This window comes from Pteronotus mesoamericanus, unplaced genomic scaffold, assembly GCF_021234165.1.
Source record: "Pteronotus mesoamericanus isolate MK-2021 breed Mesoamerican mustached bat unplaced genomic scaffold, CSHL_Meso_final contig_94, whole genome shotgun sequence".
Taxonomy (NCBI): Eukaryota; Metazoa; Chordata; class Mammalia; order Chiroptera; family Mormoopidae; genus Pteronotus; species Pteronotus mesoamericanus.
Genome location: NW_026555285.1, coordinates 2,569,704 through 2,582,029, shown reverse-complemented (window position 1 = coordinate 2,582,029; position 12,326 = coordinate 2,569,704). Strand labels below are relative to the sequence as shown.

At 41.8% G+C, this 12,326-nt stretch overlaps 1 protein-coding gene across 1 annotated transcript in view; it reads right to left on the bottom strand.

The window, feature by feature from the left end:
- Positions 1-386: 386 nt before the first annotated feature.
- EBPL (EBP like) overlaps positions 387-12,326 on the bottom strand; it is an 83,654-nt gene continuing 71,714 nt past the window's right edge. Inside the window, exon 4 of the mRNA XM_054586611.1 lies at positions 387-469. Coding sequence (XP_054442586.1) covers positions 463-469 — 7 coding nt within the window. The 3' untranslated portion in view covers positions 387-462. The remainder of the gene's footprint in view (positions 470-12,326) is intronic.

Here is a 12,326-nt window from a genome sequence, read left to right as displayed (position 1 = left end):
ATAATGGGAAAGGACCTCTTTGCCCTGCTGCTGGACTGCCTGGTTGTTTTTGATGTGGCAGGGAGCCTTCCTGAGGTACCGGCAGGAGGGTGCTAGGATGAGATTTGTACTTAGGAAGATATCTTGAAGAAAAGGAGACAAGCTAGAGGATGGGTGTGATGTCTTTTGACTGATGTGCACACTCTTGGCATCATTGGTTTGAATGGACATCGTATCACCACAATCACCCCACCCTGCTATGAGCATTCTTCTCTCTTCTCTTGAGAGTCCTCTGCTTTGGCCCATTCTCCTCTCTGACACCAGAATGTACCAGGCTCTTGCCCAGTTCCAAGTGTGAATTTCTTGCTGGATGAGCTAGAGTGGATGAGGGAGCCAGCAGGTAGCTCCGAGAGTGTGATGACAGCCCCAGATCTTTGAAGGAAGATGTACTTAGTCATAATAAGCCCAGGAAGCCTCCTTTTATCATCCCCTTTGGAAGAAGGACAACAAAGCAAAATATCATAAGAACCATGCCCAGTTAGTGTTGACTATCATTCCCTGCTGGTCTGCTGGTCCATCTTCTACTGGAAGAGAATGAACATCAAATTAATCACATAGAATTACCTGAGGGTGAGTTCTGGGATATATAATATACAAGTCTCAGGATCGGAAAGTGGGGTTGAGAGCCTCAGAATCTAATGGCAACTCTGCCAGCCTTCTACCTCACTGGCAACTGAGATGTTTTCCTGAAGCAAGCATGAGCATCCCATAAGATGCAAGGCTCTGCAGCACCCTCCTGGGACTTCTGATGCCCGGCTTGTGTGCTCTAGCCTATCTAGCTTCCATGTCAGATGGAAGTCTTTGTAGTTATAATAGTGACGCCAACAGTGGCAGCCATCTTCTGGAGTCACACAAACTTATAGAAGCTTCTTGACACCCCTGCTGTTCCTTAGGCTTAGGATGTTTTCCTGTTCAACACCTGCCCACTATTAAAAAAGCTACAGATCCTACCTCTATAGAGAGCCATGCTTATCTCACTCCAAACTCCCATCGTGTTGTCTAGCACCTGCTTCTTAGTTCCTGAACTGGAACACTGCCACATGTTGGTATGTGGTCTCCCCAAATATGGTGTAAATTCCAAGAAATGAGGGGCCATTCTTACATCTTTTGGGCCCTTTTCAAAGCCTGCAACAATATGAGATGGGGAGAGTTGCTCATTAAACACCTAGGTGAATAATAGCTTTGAACTGGGTGTTGTAGCAAAGAACCTCCAGGTCCTCTGAACTGTCTTGAATAAAAATGAGAACACCAAGAGGTTCATTGGCTGAGAGCCAAAATGATAGCACAAATCTATACTTGAGGCATCTTCTGTAGTAAAAACAACTAAAAGCCATATATTCTCTTTCTAGAACATGTCACACTCAGAACTTATCTTTTACTTTATGAATGAGAGGGGTTGCTAAGTGGGAACTGAGTATGGAGGGACTGGCACATGTGGGTGGAGTATGGTGAAGGGACCTTGGAAAGGTTGAGCCCCAAGAGATGGCCAGTGAGAGTAGGCACAGGGCCCAGAGCCAGTGCTCAGGAAGAAGCAAAGATGCTCTACTTTGGCAGGCAGTGGCCTGGTCTTGCCCACGCCAGGGTTCCTGCCCTTATTTCTACTTCCAATCTGACACTGATGGCTCTGGTGGCAGGGTAGAACCCCATCTTTTTTTCAGAACCTTCCCTGAAGACCACAGGAAAGCTATCTTTGCCCTCCAGGGAGCAAAAGTGGCAAAAGGGCAAGAGTAGCCCTTCCCACTGGGAATTGCACTCCCCTTCCTTTTCTTTTTTCCTATTTTTTTATTTTTATTTATTTATTTATATATTTTTAATATTTTTTTAATTGTTGTTCAAGTACCGTTTTCCTGAGACCACTTTCCCCTGCCCAACCCACCCTCTTCCCACCCTCAGTCCTTCCCCACTTCGGCTTTGCTCATGGGTCCTTTATATGTGCTCCCTGACAACCCTTCCTCTTCTTTTCCCAATCATCCCCTTCACCCACCTCAGCTTCCTATCAGTTTGCTCTTTATTTCAATGTCTCTGGTTATATTTTTCTTGTTTGTTTGTTTTATTTATTAGGTTCCACTTATAGGTGAGATCATATGGTATTGTCTTTCACTGTCTGGCTTATTTCCCTTAGCATAGTACTCTCCAGTTCCATCCATGCTGCTGCAAAGGGTAGGAACTCCTTTCTTTCTGCTGCATGGTATTCAATTGTGTAACTGTACCACAGTTTTTTGATCCACTCATTTACTGATGGGCACTTAGGTTGCTTCCAGCACTTGGCTATTATAAATTGTACCGCTATGGTCATTGGGGTGTATAGGTTCTTTTGAATTGGTTTTTAAGGATTCTTAAGTTATAATCCCAGCCATGGAATTGCTGGGTCAAAAGGCAGTTCCATTTTTAGTTTATTGAGGAAACTCCATACTGTTTTCCACAGTGGCTACACAGTCTGCTTTCCCACCTACAATGTACTAGGTTTCTTTTTTCTCCACAATCTCACCAGGACTTGTTGTTTGTTGATTTGTTTATGATGGCCATTCTGACTGGTGTGAAGTGGTATCTCATTGTGGTTTTAATTTGCACCTCTCTGATGGCTAGTGATCTTTTCATATGTCTCTGGGCCCTGTGTATGTCTTCCTTGAAGAAGTGTCTGTTCAGATCCTTTGCCCATTTTTTAATTGGTTTACTCCCCCTCCTGCTGCCAACTAAATGGGAGGGCAGTTCTTGAAGACAGCCTTAGCCCTTGCCCCTCTGCCCCAAGTAGACAGGTCACAGCCTTCCAGGAATATGGAAGTTAGAGCTGGGAGTTCCAGTGACGTGGCTTCCATCCTGCTCTTCTGCTCAGAGATATACATGTATGTATATACAAACATATATATGTATATACACACAAACATGCATACATATGGTAATATTACAGAGATACAAAACAGGGAACTTAGAAGAAAATAAATCATGATTTCTATCTTGTTTTGTTTTTCAAATGGTGTTTTCCTTACCAAAAGGGTATCCAGTTTTTTTCTTTGTATACACTGTGTACTGTAAGAATTGTTCTACTTTGGAGAACTGATTACCCCCTTTGAATATGAGGTTGAGTTTTTGCTCTTCTCACTCATTGATTTTGAGTATTTCTCTCCTTCCCCTTTTGGTTGGAACCAATCTTTTTGTGAAAGTAACAACCATAGGCAGGTGAGCTTTGGTGTGGTCCTGCTAAGGTTTGGTTTTTAGTTAATGATCATTACGGTTCTACTCTTGCCTCCTGGGGCTGGGGCTGGGGCTCATTTTGTCCTTGAAATTGGACCAGGTCTCATCCTCAACGTGTCGGTGATTTAAGACCTTTCCTTTCCTTTCTGTCCTCAAGTTCCCCAGTGTCAACCTCAGGTGGGGTGGTGAGGTCACCTCAAGCAAGACTTGTACTTTCTTCAGAACTAACATGACTCACAAAGGGGGGGGGGTGCCACTCCCTTCCAGAAGCCCCAGCTCCAGCTTTCCTACCGCTCTTAGGAAATCCAAGAGATTGACAAGATGTTCATTCTGTCCCCCTTGTCCCAGAGCCTAGATCAATATGGGAGAGCTCCTGAGTGAGCAGGAGGTGGAGATGCCATTTGCTGCCATCTCTTGGGCCTGTAAGCACAAATACAAATTAAAAATAAGAGGCTTAATTCTTCCTGCTGAAAATAAGGGAAGAGATTTCTTCTCACTCCCTTTTTTAGAGCATTTACCTTAGAGAATTTATAAAAAGTTATTTTCTCTGTTTCTTTGAAATGTATATAAATCTTTTTAGAAGCTAAATAAGCCCTTTGGAATGTCTCAAGGACTTGGGAGCCAACCCTTCAAAAAGCAGTCATCAAGGGAGATTGCACTTGTGTCCCAGTCTCTGCAGGAGGGTAGAAGCCTAACTTGACAGCCTACCTCCTGTGGTAAAGATATGAAGAGTTTTTCTTTAGGCTAAAGTCAACTAATACAGATAGAGATCCCAATTACCAGGTGACTCAACGATGAACTTTGTGTGACAAATGGTGAGGGTCAACTTCTCTTGACCTGAGGACTAGTTTTTGTTTATTCTGAGAATGTAGATAACAGCTATGCCTGCCGGTCTGTTTAAAAGGGTGAAATTATTTTCTCTCTTTCTAACGTTAGAGGATTGCCTGTGATGTCCATTACATTCTAGTTTAATGCTTAGTCAGTAATAAAACTGTTGTTTCCTTTTTCTGTTACTTTAGTGGAGAGGTTTTTTGGGTGGGCAGATTTGTTTTTAATTTTATTTCCCCAACAGATACAATTGGCTTGGCTCTGTGGCTCCAAATGCATCCTAGATGGTTTCTGGAGGGCACTTAATTAGGAATGATGAACACAGTTCAGTATGGCCTGCAACACTTCCTTCTGCAAGACTATGGAAACCTGTGATTACCTCTGAATTTACTGAGAGAAGTATTTCTCAATGCAGTAAAGTGTAACCCCTGCATTCCCTTCCTACACATAAAAGTATCAGGTCAGGAAAAACTAAACAATTTTAGAGAGGAAAAAAGGAGTCTTTTATTTTTACCTCCTTGTTTTTATTTCCATTTCTCTGACATAGTCACTTCCAAGGAAATTCGGTAATGTGGCTACAGATTATAAGTATTGAAAAATTCTCCATGAGAAATGGCCTCAGGTCTAAAGCTAAAAACCTAATAATGAATCCCTTTGTACCTGCAACCTATCACACATGGACATTTGCAGCCTTCTTCATGAAATTACAAACCTAAATAAATTAATTCTCATTAAAGCACTTCAATTCTTCAAATAAAAGGAGGCATCATGATTATAAATTATCTCTGGATTATGAGCATAGCACCATATCATTCTGTAATTTTTATACTATCATTTCTTTGAATTCCACAAACTTGAATTTCATATGGAATTAAGTTTTGGCTTAACCAGGAGGGAAAATATAAAGAACACCAAAAAAAGTAGGATTTGCAGGAGTATTGAAATTCTTCCATAAGAGAATTGCTACCAAGATGGAGATGCAACTCACCCTTTGTACAAATTGATGCTGTCTAAATGCAGTTCACACTGGCTTGGAGTTTGGCTTTGAAGTCAGGCAGAACTGACTAGAACACCAGCTCTATACTTCACCAGCTATGTAATCTGTGGCAAATTATTACACCCAACTAAGCCCCAGATGCCTCATCTACAGAATGAGAATGGTAATAGGAGGTTTCTCACGAAGTTCTCATGAGAATTCAGTGAGATATTAAGCTCATCAGTCAACTTGTGTCTTTTTAGCACCTTCTATGTGCAAAGCCCTGAACTATGCAAAAGCGCTATAAAGATAAAGGAGATGCAAGCTGTCCTTATACTTGAATTTATAATCCAGCTTTCAGTAAGGGACAGCTATCCATATTAAGTCATGGTAAAAATGTAAAAGCATGCTAAAGCATGATAAAAATGCAAATGAAGCCTAGAGTTCTGGGGTCCCAGGTTTTTTTGCAGATCCCTTTACTCATCATTAGAGCTCTCCAGACCCAGACTTGTTCTGGTGCCATGGCTGGTGAGAGTGTGGTTGGGGTGGGAATGCAGGACCCAAAACTGCTCTTACAAATTCTGAAACTCTATACAGTCTCTAGCCTCCTCTCTACCACAGCTATCATCTCTATTCCAGTCTTTTCTTCTCCCCACTCCCTAGCACAAAGCACTATTGAGTACCCGAAAGCCCAGATTTAGTATCTTCTTCAAAGGACTTTAAATACACCCTCCTCTTGCAAAAGCCAGTAAGTTGAATAAAGAGGAATGATTTCAAAAGACTGGGAATTAAATCCCACACTCAATTCCACTCCTGTCTGAGATTCTGCAATTATAGATGCATCCCTTGAAATTCAGGTTTTCAAAGAAAATGTCCCTGGAAGAATGGCCGCAGAGAGAGTTATTTGCACCTTATTGTGAATGAATTCTCAAGATCTTTTCAGGATAGGTTTTGTTAAGCAAGCAAAGCTAAAAGTTGACAATAGCTGAAGGAAATGTGGAGGTGCTACAAAAAGGAAAGGGCTGGAACTTCAAAACTTTGCTCAAGGCTATAATGAATGTGGGCCACATCTCTTTCATAGATCAAAGAGCAAGCCTACTTGAAGAAAGTAGGCTCAGAAGGGAAGATCTAGGTGTGTGGGACTGCCACCTTCTCCAGGCCCTTGGGTAGGGAATTAATGGTCTGGCCTCTACTTTCTCCCACCCTCCCATCTCAGCCAGCATCTGCATCAGAGGTTGGCCTCCCAGGGCACAGAGCAGAGTAGACAAGTTTAGAGAACAAATCTGGATTGGGGTGCAGAATGGTAGTTGGAGAATAAGCAGCCCAAACTTTTTATTACTGTTCAACAGAGAATGCTAACTTCCAAGGGACAAGCCAGAAGGTAGGTGTCTTTAGTCTTTAGCTGGAAAGCTACTTTGTCCTCAGTTGTATCTTACACTTTGAGTGGCACCTTTTCTGAATGTAGAAGGACAATATCATGGCCCAGGCAGAACCAAGGATCACAAACTTTCATGGGCCTAATCCTGCCTGAGGAAGGAGCTCATTCTTTTAAACCAGCATTCTAAACTCTTCAAGCAAGTCATCTGCAAAGGTACCCCCTTCAACCACTTTGAAGAGAGGATCAAGTTCTCTAGGCTGATCAGATGATCCCTCTGAATTAAGAGTTCTGAGTAGTGGACACAATAAGCTTGCCAGTTGTTTTGTTCTGACAGAGCCATGGGTCACAAGGTTCTTACACAAACTTTGGGGAGGCACCATCATCAGCCCTTCCTTTCCCTCAGCCAGTGCTGATGACCCAGGAGATTTCAAAAAGGAACTCATGGAACACACAATCAGCAGGTTTATCCTGGGGCATTTCTCAGGCATTTTCTAGATATCTCCCTAGGAGCTGGTCCCTTCCATACTTGATGGAGAAGCTGGACATTTGCTCTCAGACTCTGCCTATAATACCCCAATAAGTTCAAGCTAGAATATGAAGAATATACTACCTGAAGGGGGTCTTTAGCAAGAACAAAGAAAGTCATTGATACTTGCGGTTTAATGTTGTGTAATGCACACAGACATGTAACTCTACTATCTAGAGCAGTGATCTTCAACTGCAGTGCTACAAGATTTTATAAAACATGTAATACCTGGTTATTTAGTCAGGGCCATTGACCTCTTTTCCCTTAGATGCTTAAATTGAAAAAAAAAATGACAATAGCCAACACAACAATAAGTGTCTGGTGTGAATAAATCAAAATTACACCTATTAATTTTTGTCAGATAGGCAAAAAATAAAAGATTTTTGGGGTGTGCTGAAGAATTTTATTAATTAGTTTATGTATGCCATGAGATGGAAAATGTTGAAAATTGCTGATCTAGAGGGACAATAAAGAGTTTTTTTTAAAAAGGCCAAACCCCACAAAGAAAACAAAAGCGAGAGTAGCAGGCCTGAGATAACAACAGAATAATGGAAGATGGAAAGTGACCTCACAGACCAGAGAAAGCAGAAACCTACCTTGGCTAGGGGTTGGTGTGTATAGTTCAAAGGACTTACTCTGTGCCAGGCACTAGTCAAAATGTTGAAGGTGTATTAATTCATATAATCCTCCAATAATGTCAGTTTGTACTGATTTTGGAGATGAAGCAAAGAGAGATTAAATAACTTGCCCTGGTCACACAGAAGAATTTGAAGCTCCGTTGAAGTACAGCCCAGACCATGCTCTGTATAGTCTCACAAAGAAAAGCAAGACCTTCTGCACCAATGCCAGTAAATCTTAGAACTTGGGACATCAGGGAGCTCCAAAGTCAGGCTGAAAACAAAATTGGTAGAAAGTCTGTATGAAGAGACAGACCTCAGACTCTTGCTATTTTACTCAGGCCAGGCAACTGCCTCTCTGCTCCCTGGCAGAACATTGTCACTTTATTCTCTGGAGGTATTGCCCAATTGAGGACAGGGTGAGGAATCTATGAAAACAGGAGAATTCAGTGAGAGTTTGTGAACTGACTGGTGAGGCTGCTCAGACCCCTTCCCCAGCCAGTTCCCATGTGCTGGCAGTGAGGTTTGGATAACTGAGGTGGGAACTGGGAGCACCTCTCTAGGAATTCTGACTACCTGGAGAGAAGACATATGACATTTATATTTGAAGGTGCCCCCTGATGAAATAGTTGGCTCATCAATTTATGAGCCTTTCCCATATACCCACTCAACTTTCTAGTAGATTTTGGTATCTTCCTCTTTTTTCCACCTACATTTTTATTATGGAAAAATGTAAACCTACAGAAAAATTTTTAAAAATAGTACAACAAACATTCATATATCAACCTCTTAATTTCTACAATGGTTAACCTCTTATAATACTTGCATTATCTGGAGAACTAGCAGGAGCATTGCTTGCTGCAGACAATGTACTCTGTCATCATTGCAATGTCCAATTAACAAGGGGGTGCTTAACCTAGTATTCATTAGCTGGGACCAAAATGCAAGCCACAAAAATAATCATCAAATTATGAGGGCAAGGATTCACTATGGTTATAAGGATGGCATCTGAAGCCCCAGTGTCTGGAATCCAATCCTGTCTTAACTGTATTCTTTGGTATTCTGGAAAAGTTACTTCACCTCACTATACCTCAGTCCCCTTCTTTGTAAAGTACAGAAAATATCATTGTAAGTGCCATCTCTTAGAAGATTAAATGAGACTGCATAGGACTCCATCAGCAAAAGACCAAGCATAAAATGGGAATATTGAGATTCAGAGAAATGAATTAAATTGCCCAGGCTCACAAAGCTAATGAGCGGTAAAGCCAAGATTTGAATCCATAGTTAAATGAGCCTAATGCCTCAACTATGTTATATACTGTGGGGAAAAAAACACTAGAGTCATTACAAAGGAAGACCCACTTACTCATTCCTTCCATCAACCTCCAGGGCTGTTGTGAGACTCTGTGAAACCACAGGATGAGGATTCTTAGAAAGTGTTAAAAAGTGATATAAAGGAGGAACAAAGATGGTGGCCAAGTAGGTGGAAGCTGAGTCTACTTGCTCTTGTACCTGATTTGGACACTTGGCTGCTCTTCCAAAAAATAAACTGAGCATTCAACAAAATCTTAGCTGATATGAAGTTTAGAAGTCAAGGAGTACAGAAGATGCTTTCTCAATGGGTGGTAAGGAGATTTTGAAGGTAGAAGTGCGTGTGTGGAACCTGCAGCTATAGAAAGCCTAGTCAGAGATTGCAGTTTTGAGGTTCCTTTCCCTCCCAGGGCAGGGAACCCCCAGGCCCAGGCTGGGAGCAAGTTGGATACACAAAGTTGGGGAGACCCAGGCTATGCACACACATAGTGAGCAGCACACCCAGAGCTGTAGTAGCAAATGCCAACTAGGAGAGTGCAAGAGAGAGAGAGAGAGAGAGAAAGAGAAAGAGAGAGAGAGATATACTATCTGCACCTGGGTCCATGGAGGAGGCTGGCTGTGCCCTGCCATGACTGTGAGAGACTCTACTGAAAGCCGGATAGTGACTCAGTACTACAGTGGGAGTGCCCAGAGAGACTTTAGAAAAGGAGTTGAGGCCTGCTGGGCAGGGGCCATGTGCAAAGCTGCCCTGCAAGCAATGGGAAAGGATTGAGTGTACAATGTGCTCCCACTCAGTGCAGTTGGGCAGATTGACCAGAAAGGCGCAAAACAAGGGGATTTCTCAGCCTCAGCCCAGAGCAGTTGGCAGGGCCGAGGCTTCACAGAGTGGAGAGTGCAGGACTCTATCTGCTGCAAGGGCAATAGTCTGGGAACTAGAAGTACAGGTGCTGAGCACCTGAGATTATTTAAAGCCAGACAGAGCTCCCTTCCCTGGCAGTGGCATCAAACCTCCGGGAAGGGACATTCACACCCAGCCCCCACCTCCTGGATCCCCCACATCCTGGAGGATCAAAAACACCTCCAATGGGGAAGATCTGCAGAACAGGCAGGTCAGGCTCAAGAACACTGTAGGATGGATTCCTGCAAGGGAAAGAGAGCCAGAGGATCATCTAAAGGGCCCATTTTGAACTTCTCCCAGGGAAACAAAATACACTGGTACCAAGGCCCTATTTCACTGTGGTCAGTAAAGCAGAGAGATCAGAAATGGGTGCAGCAAGGGGGAATTAGGGCTGTGCCCTGCCTCAGCTGGCACATAGAGCTGCCTTCAACGCCAAGCAGGAGAGAACTGACACTCTTACTGAGATCGCCCCCCCCACCCCCATCCCCCACCCAACGCTGTGAAGCGGACAGCTAATCCATCAGAAACTACACATCACTGGAAATAAGCTGGGACACCAAGATGAGTGGTACAGAGGCAGGGGTAACACACCCACAATTTTCCCAGACAGCTTAACAGTGCCTCCCAGGGGAGACCTAGAGAGTCCATCCTTCCAATCACAACAGAAGCTCCCTATAGAGGCAGGTGAAGGTGATACAGGGGGTGTTGCCATAAGTTGAACAACCCACACTGGTATCTTGAGCTGATAAAAAAACAGAGGTGGATCCAGAAAAAGAAGTCATAAGATGAACACCAAACTGCTGAGATGAATTTCACCTTGCTCTTTTTCAGGATTTGCATTTTTTCCCCTTCCTTTCACATAGCCTTTTAATATTTCTTCTTTTGCTTCAATTGTATTCTAACTAATTCACTACTCTGTCTTTTATTTTTTATTCTTTTTATTCAGATTTTATATTATTTTTATTTCATTATTATTTCAAATATCACATTGCACCCTTCCTCTGTCTTACTCCATTTTGCCTTTTTCCTGCCCTTTCTTATTTTAGTTGTAAATTTTATTTTTTCCCATGGCTATGTCTTGTTCCTATTATTTGCTATTTTTCATCCCTCTATCCTCTCAAAAGCATTCTTTCTTCCTTTAGTCAGCTCACATTATTTTTTTCCTCTTCTTACAATATTCTTATCTTCTTTCCACCTTTATAAATTGTGGCTTGTTTGGTGTGGATATTGTTGTTATTGCTGTTCTTTAAAGGTATTTCTATTTGTTCACTATTTTTTGTATTTCAGGTCTCATAGGTTACTCTCCCCCTGTGTTACTCCATTTGGTTTTCCACCTGCCCTTGCTTATTTGAATTAGACATTTTACTTTTATCTCTTTCTTACCCTGGATTCTATTTCTTACACTTATTATTTTTCCTCCTCCTACCTCTTAAAATCATTTTTATTTACTGTAGACATCTCATGTTCTCTTTTCTCTTTTGTATAATATTCTTATTCCCTTTCCACTTTTATTAATCTTTGCTCAGCTGTCATTGTTATTGACCCTGCAGTGGTTTTCCTGCAATTGTATTCCCTTTGGTTCACTACTTTGTTCATTTTATTTGAAACCTGATAGTATACTCTTCCCTTTTCTTACTCCATTTTGCCATTTTCCTTCCCTGCTTTATTTATGTTTTAGATTTCATTCTCTCCCTTTCTTTGCATTCATTCTATTCTCTACTCTTATTATTTCTCTTCCCTCTTCCCACTCAAAGTCAGTTTTCTCTCTTTTAGTCTTATCATATTCCCTTTTTCCTATCTTATAATATTCTTAATCTCTCTCCACCTTTATTAATTGTGCTCAATTGCTGTTGATATCACTGATGTGGTAGGGGGGTATTTTTGCTGGAACAGGTTTGGTTTTCTGGGTAATATTGCATTGTTAACCAGCACCTGTGCAGCAGCATACAAGACATGGCAGGAGTTGTGACTCCCATTTAGCCAGCTGGAGGGGAGAACCCACAAATGAATGAGCCATGAATATGCAAAGCCCAAGTACAACAAAAGAGCTCACATAAACAGAATAAAGAGCAATCCTAAATCATCCAGATCAGGAGTTCAAAGAGATTGCAACACTGAGTCCCACAGAACTCCTACCACAGAAGTCCACCCTGTGAAGACAGGAAGACAAAGCAGAGCAATCTGAGATGCAGAAACAGACAAAAAAATCACCTAAAATAGGGAGACAAAGAAAGAACCCCCAATCAAAAGGAAAGGAGGAATCCCCAGAAGGATTGCTAAATAAATTGAGGCAAGCAATCTGTCAGAATAGAATTTTAAAAAATGGTTACAAGGATGGTCAAGGAACTCAGTGACAACTACAAGTAACTTAGTGGGAAATCAGCAGCATGAAAAAGAAAATAGAAACTATGAACAAGAACCAGGAAGAAATGAAGAAACAATATATGAAAAGAAAAATAAAATAGGAGTAATTAATAGCAGGCTAGATGAAACAGAGGAGCAAATCAGTAAGCTTCAGAAGGCAAAGTAGAAAGTAATACTAGTCAGAGAAACAAAATGAA